Genomic DNA, 21,447 nt, shown 5'->3' with positions numbered 1-21,447 from the left:
GGCAATTCTTTCACCCACTCATGATATCTGTCTCACTGCACACTATTCTTCCATCACCTCAAAACCATCTCTGTGACAAAGTTCTACATGCCAACCATTTGCCCAAAATGCTAAATAAGAAATTTTTGAAACTAGCACTTTAGAGAAGCTAAACAGCACAGAACAATACAAAAACTTTCTCCTAGGGAAAAGGAAGAACGTAAAAGCCCCTGTGTGCAGCCACCCATCAATACACAGGAGATACTCTTCTACATTTCCATTTTCAAATGTTTTTTTTTTAATTTTTTTATTGGTTGTTCAAAACATTACAAAGCTCATGACATATCATCTTCCATACATTTGATTCAAGTTCCATTTTCAAATGTTGAGAAAAGGAAGCAATGTTTTTGTTTCTAATGTTCAGATTCTAAGTTGATCAGAGCATCTCTCTTTACAAGTGTGAGAGCACCCTCATGTGGCAGGTGCTTTGAATAGCAACTCACAATTGAGCAGGCTAGGGTCTAAATGCCTTTGAGAATGGGAAAATCTCTGTAGTCAGGCCTCAACTAACTGCCAGAGGGTGTATAAAAATAATTCTTTACTTTATTAAACAAGACTGGGAGCACTTTGGGGCCCCGAAAGATTTCATTCTCTACTCTAGAGCAGTGGTTCTCGAAGTGTGATCCACAGACAGCAGCACTAGTATCTCCTAGGAATTGGTTAGAAACGGAAACTGCTGCTGGATCAGAAACTGAAGCTAGAACCCTGGAATTTGTGTTAATAAGGCCTCCAGAGAATTCTGACCCTCCCTCAAGTGTGAGAACTGCTGCGCTCTGGCCACAGCCTCACCCAGGGCTAGGTGAGAACACCTGGGGTTAGCATCCCAGAGCTGTCCTAAGCAAGGGCAGATAAGAACAGAAGCCTAAAAATACCCCAGCTTCTGCAACCCTGGGTGAGGTGTCTGAGGCATACCCTACATCAACCGAACTCCCCATGATTGAGTCCAACAGCCTCTGTTAACTTCTCTCCTGTGCTCTCATCCCCACATTCCAACATGTATTCCTCCTAAATAAGTGCATTGAACCACCATAACTGTCTTAAGGCTGCTGCTGGTGATCCAGCCTGGGCCCATTAACTTTCTCTCAAATTAAAACTACAGAATTTCCATGAGGGATATCCTATCCCATTAATGGTCAGTAGCTCTGCTATCAAGTCTGTTTCAGGGGCAGACAGTAATAAACCCAACCATATCTAGAGGAAGAGCCATGTCCTGGGTAAATCCCTTGGAGAGCATGCTTGGGTTCTGTATCACAGTTTGAAAAGGAAGGGAAGACAGAGGCAGTTTGGGGATGCTGCCTGGACAAGTCAAGAGTTACACACACTACTCCAGTTTGCTTGTCTAACATGTCAGCATGATGGCACAGGCACTCCAATTTCAGACAAAAAAAAAATCTTAGCCCTCAAAATGTTAGGTGATACATACAAGGTCTTGCAGGTCTGGCTGGCTCCAAGTTCCCATGTTCTTTGTTTCTCCATTCACAGATTTACTGTAATGGCTGCAAAAAGACAATCAAATCTGAACTCTAGGCCCATAGTAGGAGCTGCAGGGGCATGAGCAGCAAGGCTAAAGAAAAGTGTGGGTCCCAGAGCATGGGAAGGTGATCCAGATCCTGGACCCATGCTCTGCGTCAGGAGGGATAGAAGGACAACACACAGGAGACAAAGCACTGGAAGCCCAAGAAGGTGAACCGAGAAAGTCACAAAGGCCACCTCCAGCTGCCAGAATCAAAGGAAATGTCTGAGAGTGGGTGGCATTTGAGCTGAGCCCTGAGAGAAGGGTTTTTTTTTTTTCCCTGTTTAATAATTTATTGAGATGAAGGTCACATAATAAGAAATGAATCATTTTGAAGAAAATAATTCAGTGGCATTTAGTACATTCACACCATGTTGTTCATCCTCTACTACTTCCAAAGCATTTCCATTCCAAAGTATAACCTTGTTCCTATTAAGCTGTTCTTCCCCATTCCTTCCTGCCTACAATCCCTGCAAAATGACAATTTGCATTCTGATAAATCTCTATAGATTTATCTAGTCTGGATATTTCATATAAATGGGATCATATACTAACTGATCTTTTGAGTCTGACTTCTTTCACTTTCCTTCTTTTCAAGGTTCATCCACATTGCAGCATGAATCAGTACTCTTTTCACTTTTTTTTTGCTGAATTAAATTCCACTGTATGACAGACCATATTTTGTTTATTAAGTCATCTGTTGATTAATATTTGGGTTGTTTCCAACTTTTGGCTACTTCAAAGTTAATATACAAATATTTGTTGAGTACCTATTTTCAATTTTACATACCCAGAAGCAGAAATGCTGGCATACATGATAATTCTGTTTAATTATTTTAGGAACATCCATAACATTTTCCATAGTGGCTGCACCATTTTACATTCCCAGCAACAGGGAACAAAGATTTCAATTTCACCACCTCCTTGCAAATACTTGTTATTTTGCATTGTTTGATTCTAGCCATTACAAAGGGTGGGAAGTGGCACCTCATTAGGGTTTTGATTTATGTGTACAAGGAAAGGCAACCTTGGTAAAGGAAACAAAGCATCCTGCCCTCAGCTCACTGAGGGCAAGGATCACTCAAAATCTTATTCTCCCTCTATCCCATCTATGTCATCTGAGCACCGAGGCTTAATTAAGTTACTGAGGCCATGCCCTTGAAGGGGACATCAGGATTCTAGTTCCTCCTCTTGCTCTTTTTGCTTCCCAGTTGCCTTGAAGTGAGCAATTCCTCCACCACACACTCCTACCACAGTAGTCATATAACTACCATGGACTGAAACCTTAAGACAAAATAAATATTTCCTCTTTATAAATTGGTTATCCTCAGTATTTTGTCATAACAGGAAGCTGAATAACAGAGTCAGCTTCTAGTGGTGTTGCAGCTTCACTTGTACCTACTCACAGAAAGAACATACCTGCCTAGTCCCTGGGAGGGTGGCTCTGGTATGCATCACCGACACCTATCTGAAGTGCAGCCTTGTGAGCTGGTTCCTGTGACTCTCCCTGCTCAATGGACCCATTTGCAGATATCAGGAAGCCTCAGAAGTGTAATGAGTTCTTTGAGGTGGCATCACTCTGTAAGATCTCATGAGACCCTGTTCTCAAGGATTCTTTACTAGCAAGTGACAAACCCAGTTGATACATAAATTTAAAAGAAGATACTGTGGGCACTAGGCTCTTTCCTGGAGCCTGGGAGGAGGACCACAGCAGGAAGTTGAAGGTCAGTTGTGTTCATCAGCTCTTCATCACTGTGACCAAAATACCAAACAAATATAACTTAAGGAACTGGGTGCCTTGGTGCATGCCTGTAATCCCAGCAGCTCAGGAGGCTGAGGGAGGAGAATCGAGAGTTCAAAGACAGCCTCAGCAAAAAGCGAGGCACTAAGCAATTCAGTGAGACCCTGTCTCTAAATGAAACACAAAAAATAGGGCTGGGAATGTGGCTCAGTGGTCAAGTCCTCCTGAGTTCAATCCCTGGTACCCCCAAAAAATAATAATAATTAATTAAGGAAGGCTGGGTGCAGTGGTGCACACCTGTAATCCAAGGGGCTCAGGAGGCTGAGGCAGGAGGATCACAAGTTCAAAATCAGCCTCAGCAACTTAGCAAGGCCCTAAGCAAGACCCTGTCTCTAAATAATATATTTAAAAAGGGATAGAGATGTGGCTCAGTGGTTGAGCAGCCCTAGGTTCAATCCCTTGTACCCCCCAAAAAAATTAAAAACATGAAATTTGTGGGGAACGTTAAAGAGTCAAACAAAAACAACAGTAACAAGTAAGAATTCTGGCTCTCCTGCTGCATCACAGACCACTATAAAACTTAACAGTTCTAGCCTGGCGTGGTGATGCAGACCTATAATCCCAGCAACTCAGGAGGCTAAAGCAGGAAGATCAAGGGCAGTCTTGGTAATTTAGCAAGATCTTGTTTCAAAATTTTAAAAGGGGGGGGGCAGAGGGGCTTGGAATATAGCTCAGAGGTAGAACACTACCCCTGGGTTCAGTCCCTAGTACGATCAAAAATAAATAAATAAATAAAAGCTCTGATATGACAACAGTCATTTATTTTGCTCACAAATTTGCTATTTGAGTGGGTTCTTTTCTGCTCCATACCATGCAGCTGGGGCTGCCCAAGCAGGGATCAGAGGTCTATTACCAGGATGACTCAGTCATATAACTGGCCACTAGGCACCAACTGTTGGGTAGCTCAGCTGGCAGCTGGGTTCTAAGTACATGCCTACCGAGTGTGGGCCAGACTGTATCTTTTTATGGCCCAATCTAAGCAGTTATGTAGCACCATTTCTTCTGAACTCACATAGGCCCAACTGATTCAAGGGGGAGGCCAAACACAATCTCTTGATAGAGAGGGGATTGACTAGGCTAGGTTCCAGAAGAGCAGGTGAAACCAGAAATACCTTTGTGAGCAGATATGGAAAATATGTCACAATAAGAAACAAAGGAAATGTGATTCTGCAACCTGTACACTCAGAAAAATGAGAAATTATACCCCATCTGATTCAAATGTATGATATGTCTTGATCATTGTACTGCCACATGTTCTAATTAAAACAAATTTTTTAAAAAACATAATAAAAATTAAGGACTAGAGAGAAAAAAACAACTAGGAATCAAGGCAGCTGCATTCTATATGTGGCGGGGAGAGACCTGTATGCATGCGTTTGCAGAAGTGCGTGTTTTAATATACATGTGTGCACATGTGAGCATGAACACAAGAACATGTTCACATGTATGAGCATATGTGAGCATGCATGTGTTGTTCATGTGAGTGTGTGAGTATGTGAGTGTTCATGCATGAGCATATATGTTCTACTCCAATACTCCTTTCTCTTTGATCACATGGCCTTCATCTCTGCTCCATTTTCCTGTCTGTGCTTATGGCCATATCTAAGTTTATGGGCCTCAGTTGTTCCTATCTTCCCTAAATCCCTTTCCCTTTTTTCCATGGGAAACTTCCTCCCACATGTGGTTTCAGTGGGAGTGTTGTATAGATAGATGACACATGGCTGGGGTTAGGCCAATCCAATTCTATTTTCCAGAAATCTGATTTGAATGAGAAATCCTAGGGGCTGGAAAACGGTCATACCTCAGTCAGGACATCATAGGCCCTGAAGCTCCTGCTGCCCAGTTTTCCTGAGATCCCAGAAATCACTTTACCAATGCTGCAAACATCCCGCAGTCTTCCCATAAAGACCTTTTGGCTTAAATCAGCCAAAATTGGTATGTTCCTTTCAAATACTAATACTATATAGTTCTTATCCCACACAGAGGATACGTAACCCTGTCTGATCCCTACCAAAATCCCGATGACTGTGGCTAAGCTGGGGAGAGGGCCACCCAAGAACTAATCAGCAATAATTCCTATAACCTTCTTGGACAAAGTGCATCATCACAGGCTGGGCACACATCACAAATGGTACCTCTCCAATACATTGCCATTTAATATCTAGAAGCCACACTACCATTTTACGGATGCAGTAACTCAAGGATAGAGAAATCAGAATTCAGATTTCAAAAATCATCATCTTACCCCATAGGATGTGCTTCTTCCATGGCCCCCAGGGGTCTCCCCCAAAACTGAGTCCCCAATTGAGCTCACAGAAATATAGCCCCAGCTCAATCTGGTCCACACCAGCACTCCTGCTAGGGCAGAGACAGAAAGAGAAAGATGTGGTAGCAGAGCATTAGAGGCTGGACGGCTCAGCCATCGCTGTGAATCAGTGGGTTCCAAGTCATGTAGACTCTGACGGCAAACAATTGCTATTAAGATCTGCCCCAGAGAATGACATTGACAGTGGGGAAGATCAATCCTGTGTTTACAGACTTAAAGATCCTTAAGTCAAGCCCATCTTCAGAGCTTCCAGGGACTCTGCTTGTATAAGCAGATGTGTCCTCCTTCCCTGGATGGGCTCCACAATGCAAATAAGACCACTGGCTCCACAGCTGCTTAAACCAGGCTCATCTTCGAAAGATACCCATGTGATTTGGTGACAAATCCTACCAATTTATCGATAAGCTTGTCCCAAGATTAAAAGCCAGTTGTTGGAGGGGCTGTTGGCAAATGAAGATGTTGCTGTTGATGCAAAATGTCAAAGCTTAATTCTGCCTAACTATCGTTTTCTGGATGCTACTTTGGGCTCAGCCCTCTCCAAATGATCTTTTCTCTGCATATCAGCCCAAGGAAAATGGATTTTATTATTGTCCCTACTATACAAAGAAGATATCTGAGCCCCAGAAAGGTAAAAGCACTTGGCTCTGTCACCCTAATGTTTTAAGCCACACTAGTTATGCTGCAAGTGAATATGGTTATGCCTAACTTGGAACACTAGCTCTTGAAACTGCAAAATCCAAAACTGAGGGCTAAACCGGGCATGGTGATACTCGCCTGTAATCCCAGTGGCTCAGGACACTGAAGCAGGAGGATTTCAAGTTCAAAGCCAGCCTCAGCAAAAGTGAGGCGCTAAGCAACTCAGTGAGACCTTGTCTCTAAATAAAATACAAAAATAGGGCTGGGGATATGGCTCAGAGGTTGAGTGCCCCCAAGTTCAACCCCAGTACTTCCCCAAGAAAATAAACAAAAAACTGAGGGCAGATCTGTTTCTCAACGGTCATCAAAAGCCTGATCTCACCTTTCCTATTTGCCTCCTAATTAAAGGGTTCTCCTTCAGGATGGCCAGATGACCATATAGCACATCCAGAAGGGAAGAGACAAAGGCTCCTTTCCCAGAATTCCCTGGCAAACATCTTCTCCAGACGCAGTGGTCATTACTGGGCCTCTTACGACCCTCTATTATGCTCAGGGCCTACACTGACAGTGGTATATCTCTTAGAGACAGGGATGTCTTCAACCTCCCCAGACTAAAGAACCACAGAGGGAATAAAAAAAAAAAAAAAAAAAAAACAGGTTTCTTCCAAGAAAAGGGGGAGTGGCTACTGGGGAAGGATCATCTTAGCTAGAATGTGTAGAGCACTGACTTGGCCCCAGACCCTTGTGTTCATTCAAACAGCATTTCCTGAGCCTTTGTTGTGGGTCAGGCACAATTTTAAGTGCTGGAGACAAAAACTTGAAAGGTCCTTGCCTCCTCCCTCAAGCTACTGACTCCACTGCTTCTTCTTGTGGTTAAAGTCTATGTTTCAAATAAGACCTACGAACTTAAAAAAAAAAAAAAAAGTTCTCCCAACCTAGCAACCAGTTTTTCATATATATATATATGGATGTTTTATTTAGAGACAGGGTCTCTCTAAGTTGTTTTCAGCCTTGCTAAATAACTGAGGCTAGCTTTTTTTTTTAATATTTTTTACTTGTAGTTGGACATAACATTCTCATTTTGTTTATTTATTTATTTTTATGTGATGCCAAGGATGGAACCCAGGGCCTTGTACATGCAAGGTGAGTGCTCTAGTGCTAAGCCACAATCTCACTCTCCCAACCAGATTTTCTAGGTTTAAATTGACTCTGTGACTCCAGGCTGATTATTACATTTCTCTCAGCTTTTATTGATCAATAAAATCAGTGAGAACCATAGCTCTCCCAAAGAATTATGAAAAAGAAATGAAAAGGGGAAGAGACATAAGGAAATTTAAAGCAACACAACATACAACCTACTGGGCATGAAGTAAGTCAACCCTTTCATTTTCATTCCATTGAAGCTATGATTAAGATTATATAGGAAAATCCTAAAATCAATGCCTTGGGAGATTATAAAGCCATTTTTGTGTGACTACTGCTCTGAAGATGCTCATTCACCTTCTCATTTATTAAATAATGCAAATGTTTCATCTACTTGGTTGAAGTGGGGGTGGTGGCCTATATTAAATAACCTACCTGGTTTCTAAAGTTGTCCTTATAAATCTGAGAGCAAGGGTTCTTCCAGGAACGCAAGCAAAGGGAGTCAAAGAGACACCAAGAAAGTAGAGGTTAAACTACTTCATTTAGGCTAACCACATCCAGAGGGCTCTCTCCTAGTTTTGCAAGGAATTATTAAAACTCTTAGAGCAGGAACTAAAACTTGAGAATTATGTCTAAAGAAAAAAAAAAGTTTTTTATTTTCTAATTTTCACTTTAAAGTTTCCTAAGTCCTTACACTAAATGGTTCCTTTCTATTAAGCGTATTGTTCTTAACATTCAATAAAGGTTTAGCCCTGGTTCCAGATAAGCCAATATGCAGCTGATAAAACAGAATTATGGTAACAAGCAAGCTCTGAGCCGAAGTCAGGCGGGTTTCACAGGAGCCGCTCAATTCACAAGACATTTTTCCCTTTGGCATACTTTTGTCACTGTATAGACTCACCCACATCCTCGTCCCCAACCATCAATTCCTCTCACTTGACTAAAATTGGTTAACCTCTTTGTGCCCATTGGGATGCCAATTCTAAGTGACTTAAACTATATACGGAGCGATCGGCTCAAGTTCTGGATCCTACAGACTTCCATAGGGGCCCTGCCGGCTTCCCACTGTCGGCAAATTTCTACATTCCTGGAGTCACATCTGTTTTGCTTCCGAGCCTTACTGAGGTCATGCTGCCGACTCCCTGGATGGCATCAAGCAGTGACGTTTTACGAGTCTTAATTGGAATCACTCCATACGGCTGCGTGGAAGATAAGGAGCAGAATTCTCTCCGCACAGCAGCCAGTACACCCTCCTTAGTCTCCGCTGGCAAGCAACCTGAACAGCGCTGAGCAAGAGCGGACCCCACCACCAGTTCCGGGGGCGGGATCTGGGACACTTCACCTAATCACTCAGATAATCGGTTGGACCAATAAAAACTCGAGCTCGGATTTGCCATTGTCTTCTGGGAATGTACCACCCCGGAAGCCGCCGCTCCTTCCAGCCACACTGGGCGGAGCTAGCTTTCCGGCCTGCCCTCCCACTGGCCGACCTACTGCCAGTAACTGGGAGGTGAGAGTAGGCGGGACCGGGACACTCGCATCTGCGCAGAGCGCGGCCGGCAGCGCGCGGGAAGCCGCGGAGAGTGCGGAAGCGTTCCCCGCCTCTGAGACTCCGGCAAACCGGGCGGAGCCTCCTGGAGGAAGGGGAGGGGAGAAGAGCGACTCTTTCCGCGCCCCCGCCGAAGGCTAGCGGCGGAGGAGCGTGGTCTCTCGACCAGCCACCCCGTGACCTTCCGGGGTTGCCCCCTCCGGGAGCGCGGCCCGCGCGGGGGGCACCGGTACGCAAGTCGCCACGGACTAGGACGTCACGGCGCAGGTAGGTTGTATCACCCGCGGGGCCACACGAATGACGAGAAGGGACCTCCAAACCTCTCCCACGTGCGTCTCTCTCCCTCCATCCATTGTCAAGAATAAGACCCGGGTGTTGTCCTTTTCCACGTGGTCTTTGCACTTCTCCATCAGGCTTTTGCCTGTTCAAGACAAGCGGCAGTAAATTTGCCTTGCAATGAGAGAGTAGTTTTGCGGCCAGAAGATGGCCTGGAAGAGCGTGCATTTGTCAAGTGTTTGATTAGAAGCGACTCCCCGCTGGAAATAAGGCCTGTGCCACAGTTATACTGGTCCAGCCTCAGAGAAGTTGACTGTGTGGATGATAGGGAATCTGCACAACCTCTTACTTACTCCACTTTGCTTCACTCTTATCCTTTTCTCTTTCTGAGTCGAAATGACCAGATTCCGTAGGTAACTGAGAACCGAAAGCAAAGATGGTCATTTATTTGGGGATGGGAGGGGGCGTGGCAGATTATTAGATTGTGTTGGAAAGACCGGTGAAGGGAAAATGGGAGCCAAAAGCGGGGGTGGAGGTGAGGAAGGGGCTGGTACTATTAGGGAGGAGTGATGTGGAGGTTATTGGCTGGGAATTAAAACCAGAAATTTCCAAGCCAGCAATCCTGGAGTTATGTTCTTATGAAGTTGATTTTAAAAGTGCAGGCGTTAACAAACTAACAAAAAGCGTGGTCTTGATGAAATTTCTCTAAAAATTAATGAGCGTAGAAGTTTTAACAAGTAACAGTTCAGAGTGTTTGTTGAGGCTTAACTTTGAGGCCCATGGAGAAGGTGGAAAGAGCAATGTTCTGGGTTGGCTTTTAACTGCTACTTTCTAGGGCCAGTTCCCCCCAGCTCTTTGCCCTGAAGAGTACTCAATTTTTTCCCAGCCCTACATTGAGTCTTGATTGTTTGATAAGATGTTTATTTTTAAAAATGTTAAGGTCTTTGAAATGGAAAAATTTATGATTTAAGTTTTTAAATGTAAACATGCCAATATTGTAAAGCCTTTTTTTAGTGGAATATAATCATAGGGGAAAAGCATACCAGTTAAGGAAAAACCAAGCTTCAGAATTTTTGTGTGATTCTGGAATTGTTTTGTTTTTAAGGAAATGTGACATTTTAATTATAGTTAAAATTTATTGTGTTTACTCCTGACCCCCAGGAACCTCTATAAATTCTAAGACATCTTTCCATTGTGGCTTTATGCAACATATATGGTAGATATTAGTACCACAGAGGTTAATAATCCCTTTTAATTTCTGCTCACCCTCTATGTTTGCTCCTTATAGCATGATTGTGGCCACCATTTTGGTCCTGTCCTCATGGCATTTGTTCTCTTATGCTCTCAAGGAACCTGTTTTCTCTTTACACTATGGCCTTTTTCAGAAAAATTCAATAAAGGACTAACCAGCTGATGGGCATATGCTGTCTCTTTGGTTGGCTTTTTTTAGGACAGTGACCACTCTTCTCCTCAACATGATCCATTCTCTTTACACAGATAAACAGTTACCCTATTTTTCTGGGGGCAGTTGTACCTGTTTCAAGCCTCCAATAGAGTAACCTTCCATCATTAAAGGTACTTTATTTAATAAAACAGGATTTTTAAAAAATTCGGGCTGGGGATGTGGCTCAAGCGGTAGCGCGCTCACCTGGCATGCGTGCGGCCCAAGTTAGATCCTCAGCACCACATACAAACAAAGATGTTGTGTCCACTGAGAACTAAGAAAAAATAAATAAATATTAAAATTCTCCAAAAAAAAATTCATAGTGTAAACATGTAAGTATCAAGCTTCTTAGCACTTGATGTATGCTGTCTTATTTAATTCTCATAACTATGCCAATTGTGATAATTGTGATAGTTACATTTTTACAGTGAGTAAACTGAGGCTTATTAAATAAAGGCTATATAGTTTGAGCCTAAAGTCGTCTCTCTGCAGTTTGTAATTGTTTTGCCACCAATAGGAAAGGAGGATGGTCAGGACAAAATGAACTTTAGCATTCACATAAGTTCTTTTCAACTTTGCTATCTTACAGCCCCTGGCTCCCCCAGGTCAGAGGGGATACCCTAGCAGAGGCCACATTCCACAGATCCAGAGATGGCATCCATGGATTTTAAGACCTATGTGGATCAGGCCTGCAGAGCTGCTGAGGAGTTTGTCAATGTCTACTATACTACCATGGATAACCGTCGCCGTCTCTTGTCTCGCCTATACATGGGCACAGCCACCCTAGTATGGAATGGAAATGCCGTTTCAGGACAAGAGTCCTTGAGTGAGTTTTTTGAAATGTTGCCTTCTAGTGAATTCCAAATCAACGTGGTGGACTGCCAGCCTGTTCATGATGAAGCCACACCAAGCCAAACCACAGTCCTTGTTGTGATCTGTGGAACAGTGAAGTTTGAGGGCAATAAACAACGGGACTTCAATCAGAACTTTATCCTGTCTGCTCAAGCCTCACCCAGCAACACAGTATGGAAAATAGCAAGTGACTGCTTTCGCTTCCAGGACTGGGCAAGCTAGTGGGGGCAAGAAAGGCCTCCTTGCTCAGCCCCAGCTCTAAGAAACACCAGTCTCAAATCTCAGGATATGGAAAACATGAGTTAATTTCTATTGTTGCAGCAATACTGCAGACAACATTGTGCTGAGGCTGAACTCTTTTGTGTTTCTTGCAGCTCTAGGAGCCCTTTTCCTGAGTAAATATTTGTCATAGTTGCCTTTTAAAAGTAGTAAACTTTTCTATTTTTCTACTTGTCCAGTAGAGACCCTGATTCTGGAAGTTCTGACAAATAAAATAATACAAATATTGCTTCTTTTCCCCTTGCCTGATGAATTTAACTAGGTTTTGAGGATGCAGGAGGAGGGTTAAAGACAGAAAGCATAAGAGAAGGTGCCTGTGGGGGTGTGTATTCCTGGGCTGAGCATTTTTTTTTTTTTTTTTGGTTGTTCATAACATTACAAAGCTCTTGACATATCATATTTCATACATTAGATTGAAGTGGGTTATGAACTCCCAATTTTACCCCAAATGCAGATTGCAGAATCACGTCGGTTACACATCCACAATTTTACATAATGCCCAATTAGTAATTGTTGTATTCTGCTACCTTTCCTATCCCCTACTATCCCCCCTCCCCTCCCCTCCCATCTTCTCTCTCTACCCCATCTACTGTAATTCATTTCTCTCCTTGTTTATTTTTCCATTCCCCTCACAACCTCTTATATGTAATTTTGTATAGCAATGAGGGTCTCCCTTCATTTCCATGCATCTTCCCTTTTCTCTCCCTTTCCCTCCCATCTCATGTCTTTGTTTAATGTTAATCTTTTCTTCCTGCTCTTCCTCCCTGCTCTGTTCATAGTTGCTCTCATTATATCAAAGAAGACATTTGGTATTTGTTTTTTAGGGATTGACTAGCTTCACTAAGCATAATCTGCTCTAGAGCCATCCATTTTCCTGCAAATTCTATGATTTTGTCATTTTTTTATTGCAGCATAGTACTCCATTGTGTATAGATGCCACATTTTTTTTATCCATTCATCTATTGAAGGGCATCTGGGTTGGTTCCACAGTCTAGCTATTGTGAATTGTGCTGTTATGAACATCGATGTGGCAGTATCCCTGTAGCATGCTCTTTTAAGGTCTTCAGGGAATAGTCCGAGAAGGGCAATAGCAGGGTCAAATGGTGGTTCCATTCCCAGCTTTCCCAGGAATCTCCAAACTGCTTTCCAAATTGGCCGCACCAATTTGCAGTCCCACCGGCAATGTACAAGAATACCCTTTTCTCCACATCCTCGCCAGCACTTGTTGTTTGACTTCATAATGGCTGCCAATCTTACTGGAGTGAGATTGTATCTTAGGGTGGTTTTGATTTGCATTTCTCTGACTGCTAGAGATGGTGAGCATTTTTTCATGTACTTGTTGATTGATTGTATATCCTCCTCTGAGAAGTGTCTGTTCAGGTCCTTGCTGGGCTAAGCATTTACCAGAGGCAACTGTGTTACACAGGTGGCCAGTAATGCAGTATCCAGGGAGCCTCATGTCAAGCTGAGAGTTTCTTTTGAAATTCATGCCCACTGTCCCAGCTTGAGGTTAGACTAGAATTCCTTGGGACACTGAAAATTACCTATGCCAGGACACACCCCAGACCAACTACACCAAAACCTCTTAGTGATGGGGATTGGCATTTTTCAAACTTTCTCAATGTGTGGTTCACTTGAGGGCACATCAGAATTACCAAGGAAAGATAACTGGGCCCCACCCTAGCACCTGAGCTGACAGTTAAATGGTGAGAACAGATGAAATACTAGAATTAGCTAATAACTGGTATATATGTGAGTGGATACATTAAACTCTCACAATGAGAAAATAACTACTTTTTTTAAAAAATAGAATTAGAAGCTACTTTTACTGACTCTAGGCCAACCCTAATTGTATTTTCCAATATGAAGAAAGAAGAAAAAAAAAAAACTTTATAAAGGATCCATCACTCCTTGATCAATAGATGACAGACATCTCAAGCGGCTTTCCCAGTCAAGTTTTTTTGATAACTGTGTGCTAGATCTTGGATAGGGTTGTGAATTAGAATTATATAACAGTAATTCAGAATTGGAAAATGTGAAATGGGAAAGAATCATGATGAGTATGGTGACACAGATGGCAGTGTTTACCTGGTACCCCATTCTGTACTTAGTACTAAAGCTCAATGTTTTGAGGGACTAGGAACCCACCTTAGAGATTTTTATGTTAAAGTTCAATTTATAGCTAGGTTTGATGTGACTAAATTCTAGCCAATGATGTAGAAGCTGAAGAACTGGATTCTTGGGAATTTTGCTTCAATAGACCCTTCTTCCTTACCTCTGTACCCTGCTGCCTAGGAACAGGTAATTATTGGCAGACCACTGGCCCCAGTTCTCTTTCAGGCAAAAAGGACAGGTCAGCTACACCCCAAAGGTAGGATCATGTAAAGCTACAAGGAGGCTGGCTCCCTAGTAACTTTGTGGAACCACCAAAATAGCTCCAGTTCTCTTAGCCATTACCAGTAAGATATGGGTCATGGATTGCAGCAATAATCCCAGGTAAAGAAAAAAGATTTGCAACAACAGCAGACCGTAGTTTTAGTTTATTGTAGAGGTGGCTCTGCCATGGGATCAGAGTAGGCTGGGTTGTGTTCCTTGCACTCAAGGGTTTTCTAATCTAATCAAGTGAATTAAAATAGCAAATTAAGTACTGTCAAGTACTCTGTAATAGTATTTCAGTCCACATATAACCATGTATATTGGCTGGTCCCATAAGATTATATTGCCATATTTTTCTTGACTGGTCTTAGTTTATATGTCACACTCTGATGCTCATACAGTGAAATTGAGTATCAATATATTTCTTAGTACCTGTTCCTATCATCAAGCAACATGTGACTATAATTGCAGCTTCAAAGCCACATCTAGAGTTGTCAAACAGGTCTTACAGACTCAAGCATGACAAGCTGAGCAAGCAGTTCAGCTGAGATGATGCTAGTAAAACATGGAGAAACCAAAGTGAAGTTCCAAACAAACATGCAGAATTGTCTGATGCCCTGGGATACTGAATACTGTCCAATAGGAAAACAAAACAAAGGAGAATGGGGAAGGAATTGTGGGGAGAATTATTTGGAGGGGCATGCTGCTGTACTACAGATCTCAAAGCCCCTGAATTTCAAGGGAATCCCTCAGAGAGCTTGACATGAACTCTCTGGAGTTGTATCATTGTTTAGGCCAGAGAAGTTTCCAGATTACAGGCTTTTTTTTTTTTTTTTTTTTTTTAAGACGGTCTCCCTGAGTTGTCCAGGCTTACCTCAAACTTGTGATCCTCATGAGTCACTGGGATTTTAGGTATGTACCAGTATACCCTGCTAAAGCTTAAACTCACTCCAGATTATATCCAAATTGGCAAAACTTGGTGTGTATCTACCAAGTTTGAAACAGACCATATTCTGAAACTGATTTCTTGGTGTTTCAGGAACATTTGTATCAGTGTTAACATGGTTCACAAGGATCCCTCAGCTTTGCTAAATGTCTGTTTCACATCCCCACTCAACCCCATTTCTCTTCTGCCAGAATGAGATCACTCCTCTTCACCTACTCCCTCCACCCCATCCCTGTCTGGACCTCCTTCCTTCAACACACCCTTTCTAGGACCACCCCTGTTCCACCAGAGTAGACTTAAACAAACTGAAGAACTAACAGACATTGCTCTGTCACCACAGAAATAAGAGGAAGTAGAAGTGAAGGGAGAGGGTGAGACAGAAAAAGCCGGAAGCCTTCCCTTTTCTTTTTTCCTCAACACACCATAGGGTTTCTGAACCAAAATAAACAAGAACATGCACCAGGTGTTTGTGATCATTCTTCAGCCAGTTAGTTTTTTAAAGTTTTGATTTAGGAGAATTTAATTGTAAGACAAATCTAGGTGAAGATTTTACTATTTTTTTGTTTTTGCAACTTTTTGTAAAATTTAATTTCCTACCCTAAATCTTGTTCCTTGTTAATCTGTCTTAATAGACTTCAAATATAAACATTGTCCACTGAAATAATGTCAAGCTTTTATGGCTGGGATGAAAACAATAAGTGGAGAAAGGGAAGAAAACATTTCCAAATTTCAAAATTACCCAACTTGGTAAAAAACTTCACTTCATGGTCCTGAAATGTCAGGAATGGTGAAGGAGGAAGGAATACTGGGGTCCGAATGAAGATTCCTTCCCAGTCACCAGCTCTGCTTCTCTCAGGACCACTTCATAGTTCCCAACTGCTCTCCTCCCATCACCTGGCTCTCCCCAGTTCAAGCTTGGTCTCTGTCCCCAGGAAGACTGGGAGGCAAGTGCCTCTGATGGGTTTCGCCTGGAGGCACTGAACTGACAGATGGGTGATGGTCTTCCACCAAGTACTGAAACTTCCCCCTCAGCCCCAGCAGGCCCTTGTCTGGATGTGTTCCTGAGCCTAAGCAGCTAGCCTTCACGCAAGTCTTCATCTTCCCAGGGTCTGGGGATGAGGGGCCAGGGGCGTGACCAAGGTAGGGAGGGTGCTTCTCCCACCTTCCCTGTTGGTCTAAGGTAAATCTGCGCCCCGTTCCCTCCTGTACCCCTGGCTAAGTGGGGAGTGGGGATATACCAGCCCTCCTCAGGTGGGGGACTGCCTGAGGAGCATCAGTGGCCAGGGTCGAGGGTCCTCTGGATCTGTGCTAGGTCATCCTCCTCTTTCATCTGGGCGGGGCTTTCTCCTCTTGCATGTGGCCCTGTACTGGGCATTCCCTCTAGCGGAGATACTTTCCCAAATGTCCCCAAGCTGCACTTTCACCCCTTCTAATTTTTGCTTCCCTTACCTCCTGGGAACTTTATTTAAAAAGATCAGCCTTGGCTGCTTTGCATCTGACTGCTCTCCATTTCGTCCTCTGCGGGCATCATCTTCTATTCTTATTGTCCCTGTTCATGGTGCTGCAGTCACCCTGGCCATAATATGACCCAATAGGTTTTGATCACGTGAGGGATGCCAGATGGGGAGCTTTGGGTGGGGGAATCCCACTTAACAGATATCACAAACCTCCCCCCCACCCCCCCACCCCCCCACCCCGCTAGCTGCAGCCACCAAGCAACTAAGAGAGTTCCTTGGTGGGCACCCCCAACCCTGCTGACCGTGGCCAGGAGGCAATGCTAGGGTTACCACGCCTCCCCTAAACCCTCCCACTGGAGGGATGACATCTTCTGTCATTACAAAGTTTAGTGACTGAAAATTCCAGCATCAAGTATGCCCATAAAATCAGGAAGGATTCAAGCCAGCCCACTGATTACTATGGCTTTGTCCCCACAGGCAGCAGGACAGACCCTTAGAGCTTCCTTCAAAACATTCCAGAGGGCTGGGGATGTGGCTCAAGCGGTAGCGTGCTCGCCTGGCATGCGTGCGGCCCAGGTTTGATCCTCAGCACCACATACCAACAAAGATGTTGTGTCTGCCGAGAACTAAAAAATAAATATTAAAAAATTCTCTCTCTCTCTCTCTCTCTCTCTCTCTCTCTCTCTCTCAAAAAATAAATAAATAAATAAATAAAGGCATTCCAGATATGACAGAGGCTAATACCTTACCAGAGGATGGGATCTTCGGGAGGAAGAGACAGAACAGGGTCCTTGAGGATTCTGGAGAGTTCCAGAAGTTTGTATGTGTCTAGTTTATTGATCTTACACCCATCTTTGCTGAGATTAAGAACAACTGGGCAAAGAACTACTTTCACCCTCACTGTTAAAAGTAAACAATGTGGCTGGGATGTAACTCAGTGGCAAAGTGCCTGCCTTCATACTCAAAGCCAGGGGTTCTATCCCAAGTTAAAATAAAAAGTAAATAGTGTTTCTCAAAACTTTTCTAAGAGTGTCTCCCTAGCACGTGTGAGGCACTGTTCCATCCTCAGCATCACATATAAATAAATAGATAGATAGATAGATAGATAGATAGATAGATAGATAGATAAAATGAAGATATTTGGTGTCAGTTTACAACTAAAAAATACTTTTCCAACAAGGTAGCATAGCAGCAGTTTAAAACATTTTACGTCTTTGCTAAAACAATGCATGTTATAGCAGAATCATTAATCCTGAATTTGTCTAACATACTACAATAGAGAACATGAAGTACAGATTATACAAATGAAGATTTGTGATTTTGGTTAAAAAGGTCAATGAGGATTAACCTCAAGTGCATTTTTTCCCCTGCTCCAAAACAAACAAACAAAGATCATCACTTAGAGAAATAAATAGAAGGCATCATTGTTTCTCTGTGTTTCATTCTTTAGGTCCCCAAGCCTGCTGATCAGCTCAGGGGTATGGCAGCACAGGCCAGTCAGGTGGTAACACAACAAGGTCCTTTGTTTCTGCAGTTTGTTTGAAAAAGTCCACTCTGGTGGAACAGGAGTGGTCCTAAAAAGGGTATGTTGATGTAGGGGAGGAGGTCCAGAAAAGGCTGGGGTAGAGAGAAAGTAAGTGAAGGGGAGTGATTTGGAGGATTCTGGCAGAAGAGAAATGGGGTTCGGTGGGGGTGGGGGTGAAATGGACATTTAGCAAAGCTGAAGGGTCCTTGTGAACCATGTTAACACTGATACAGATATTCCTGAAACACCAAGAAATCAGAAAGTTTCAGAATGTGGTCTGTTTCAAACTTGGTAGATACACACCCAGTTTTGCCAATTTGGATATAATCTGGAGTGAGTTTAAGCTTTAGCAGGGCGTAGTGGTACATACCTATAATCCCAGTGACTCAGGAGGCTGAAACAGAAGGATCACAAGTTCAAGGACAGCCTGGGCAATTTAGCAAGGCCCTCAATAACTTATCAAGGACCTCTTTCAAAATAAAAAGGGCTTGGGATGTTTCTCAGTTGTAAAGCACCCCTGGGTTCAATTCTTAGTACCAAAAATTAAACAAACAGACAAATCATGTAACATTGGTCCTATTTCTGACCCTCTCTGGGTCTCAGCTTTCTGGTTTATAAAGTGGGACTAAGAGCAGCAACATCCACCCCACCCCCCCAGGGTGATTTTAAGGGTTAGAGGAGATCAGTTGCAGAAAGTTTGTTTCTTTTTTGTTCTGTTTTTTTAAGACACATTTTTAAAAATATCTTTTAATTGTAGATGGACACAGTACCTTTACTTTTTTATTTTTTATATTTTTAATGTGGTGCTGAGAATTGAACCTAGTGCTTCACACATGCCAGGCAAACACTCTACCACTGAGCTACAACTCCAGCCCTTAAGACACATTTGTTGGGCATCATGATCAGACTATCACATTTTATCTATTAATAGCATGGGTGCAAAAAAAAAAAAAAAAAAAGTCTATGTTAAAATCTTTGGAAAACTTTAGTTTCCACAGAACAGAAACTAAAATAACCCGTTATACAATTAGTCACAAATACAGTACTCAAGGGTTTTTTTTCTGTAAACGTGAATATTGTCTAAACTTTGTCTTCTTTGTAGCAGCTAGGCCCTGCCACCACTGTGCTTGGCTGAGTGCATGAAGATGTTGTAATCTATAGCTTTCCTGTCACTTCTCTGGCTCTCCTCTCCTGCTAAGCTTTGTTTCCTAGCAATTCTAAAACTTTCTCCCACTGCCATAACTACTACTGCTGCTGCTGCTGGAACCACCAGAGCCACCTTGGTTTCGTGGTTTGGTAAAGTACTGGCCTCTACCACTGTAAGGTCCAGAGCTTCTGCTTCCAAAGTTTCCACCCTTCATGGGTCCAAAATTTAATGACTGATTATTGTAGCTGCCATAATCATTCTAGCTTCCACTGCCTCCAAAATTCCTTCTGTCATTACCAAATCCATTATAGCCATCCCCCAGCCACCATATCCACCACCACCATGGCTGTCACCAAAGCCACCATAACCATTGATGTTTCCTTCATGACCAAAATTGACATTTTGACTAAAAGCACCTCCACAACCACCACCAAAATTTCCAGAACCACTATGACTTCTTTGGCTAAATGAAGCACTAGCCATCTCTTGCTTTAACAGGGCTTTCCTCACTTCATAATTGTGGCCTTTCACAGTATGGTATTTTGAATGACAATCTTATCATGGAGTCATGGTCATCAAAAGGGCTAAGAAACTGAACAGATACTTCACAGAAGAAGAAATACAATTGATCAACAAAAAATGAAAAAAAGTTCAACATCTCTAGAATTAGAGAAATGTAAATTGAAACTACACTAAGATTACATCTCACTCCAGTCAGAGTGGCAATTGTCAGGAATACAAGAAACAATAAATGTTGATGAGGATGTGGGGGGAAAGGTACACTCATACATTGCTGGTGGGACTGCAAATTGATGCAACCACTCTGGAAAGTATTAGAGAAATTCCTCAGAAAACTTGGAATAGGACCACCATTTGACCCAACTACTCCACTCTTTATTTTTTTTATACACAAAGAACTTAAGGTTAGCATACTACAGGGACACAGCCACATCAGTGTTTACAGCAGCTCAATTCACAATAGTCAAACTATGGAACCAAACTAGATGCCCTTCAACAGATGAATGGATAAAGAAAAATCACAAAAGAATATTATTCAACCTTAAGAGGAATGAATTATGTCATTTTCAGGTAAATGGATGGAACTGGAGAATATTATGCTGAGCAAAATAAGCCAATCCCAAAAAAACAAAGGCTGAATGTTTTCTCTGATATTCGGAAGCTAATTCTCAATAAGGGGAAGTGGCTAGGGAAGAATAGAGATACTTTGGATTAGATAGAGAGGAGTGAAAAGAGGGGAGGGGTTATGGGGGTAGAAAGGATCAAGGTCATAGAACGAATAGGACATTATTACCTTATATGCTATGATTACACAACTGTTGTACATTTGTTGTACATTTATATCATGTACAACCAAAAGAATGAGAAGTTACCTCCATTTATGTAAGTCAAAATGCATTCTACTGTTATGTATAAATAATTAGAACAAATTTTAAAAAGTGACAAAAGCAAAGCCCTTCTTCTTTCAAATGCCTCAGTCACTGTTTTAATAACTACAATTTTCCCTTATGTTCAAAATAATATTTTAAGTGATGTTCTTCAGTGTCCTCTTTAATGCCACCAACAAAGATCTTTTTTACAGTAAAGAAGGCCCCTGGTCTATGAGAATCTTGTGTTGAGACAGCTCTTTTTGGCTCTGTAACTCTTCCATCTACCTTGTGTGGGCTTGCATGGCTGCATCCACTTCCTGAATAAGTGACAAACCCAAAGCCCCTGGATTGCTTGGTGTTTTGGTCTCTCATTATCACATGGTTCATGAGTGTCCCTCATTGCTCAAAATGGCTTCTCAGACTCAGTTGTTTCAAAGTTCAGCCCTCCAATGAATAGCTTCTGTAGCTGTCTGGGCTCCTTAGAGGACTCTGATTTGGACATGATGGCAGTAGGGAGACTTTAAGGATGCTTTCTCTGCAGTGTCCAGGGGCAAAATGGAGTAAGCTAACAAATGTATCCCTGAAGAAAGGTTTTGGTCCCTTCCCACCCCTTGCTGCCCTTCTAAACATTAAGGCTGATGTTGGTATTAGATTTTTGTTTGTTTTTTTAGATGAAGTTTTGCTATGTTGCCCAGGCTGTTATTAAACTGTGGGCTCAAGTGATCCTTCTGCTTCAGCCTCCCAAATAGC

At 42.5% G+C, this 21,447-nt stretch overlaps 1 protein-coding gene, 1 long non-coding RNA gene and 1 pseudogene across 2 annotated transcripts; 1 reads left to right on the top strand and 2 right to left on the bottom strand.

The window, feature by feature from the left end:
- Positions 1–253: 253 nt before the first annotated feature.
- LOC144378035 (uncharacterized) lies at positions 254–8,975 on the bottom strand. Its single transcript, XR_013439497.1, has 2 exons — positions 5,599–8,975; positions 254–1,535 (listed from the first exon to the last, which is right to left on the bottom strand). It is a non-coding gene; the product is annotated as an uncharacterized LOC144378035 (long non-coding RNA).
- Positions 8,976–8,999: 24 nt separating this feature from the next.
- Nxt1 (nuclear transport factor 2 like export factor 1) lies at positions 9,000–12,087 on the top strand. The gene is made up of 2 exons (XM_005334603.5): positions 9,000–9,274; positions 11,317–12,087. Exon 2 carries the CDS (start codon positions 11,379–11,381, stop codon positions 11,799–11,801), a length of 423 nt encoding a protein of 140 aa, XP_005334660.1. The 5' UTR covers positions 9,000–9,274; positions 11,317–11,378; the 3' UTR covers positions 11,802–12,087.
- Positions 12,088–19,223: 7,136 nt separating this feature from the next.
- Positions 19,224–21,294, bottom strand: LOC120886444 (heterogeneous nuclear ribonucleoprotein A1-like; annotated as a pseudogene).
- Between the last annotated feature and the right edge of the window lie 153 nt (positions 21,295–21,447).

This window comes from Ictidomys tridecemlineatus, chromosome 5 (assembly GCF_052094955.1).
Source record: "Ictidomys tridecemlineatus isolate mIctTri1 chromosome 5, mIctTri1.hap1, whole genome shotgun sequence".
Lineage (NCBI taxonomy): Eukaryota > Metazoa > Chordata > Mammalia > Rodentia > Sciuridae > Ictidomys > Ictidomys tridecemlineatus.
This window is presented reverse-complemented; position numbering and strand designations above follow the sequence as displayed.

What these genes read in the sequence shown, in the direction of transcription:
- Nxt1 (XM_005334603.5), top strand. Translation starts at nt 11,379, where the DNA reads ATGGCATCCATGGATTTTAAGACCTATGTGGATCAGGCCTGCAGAGCT.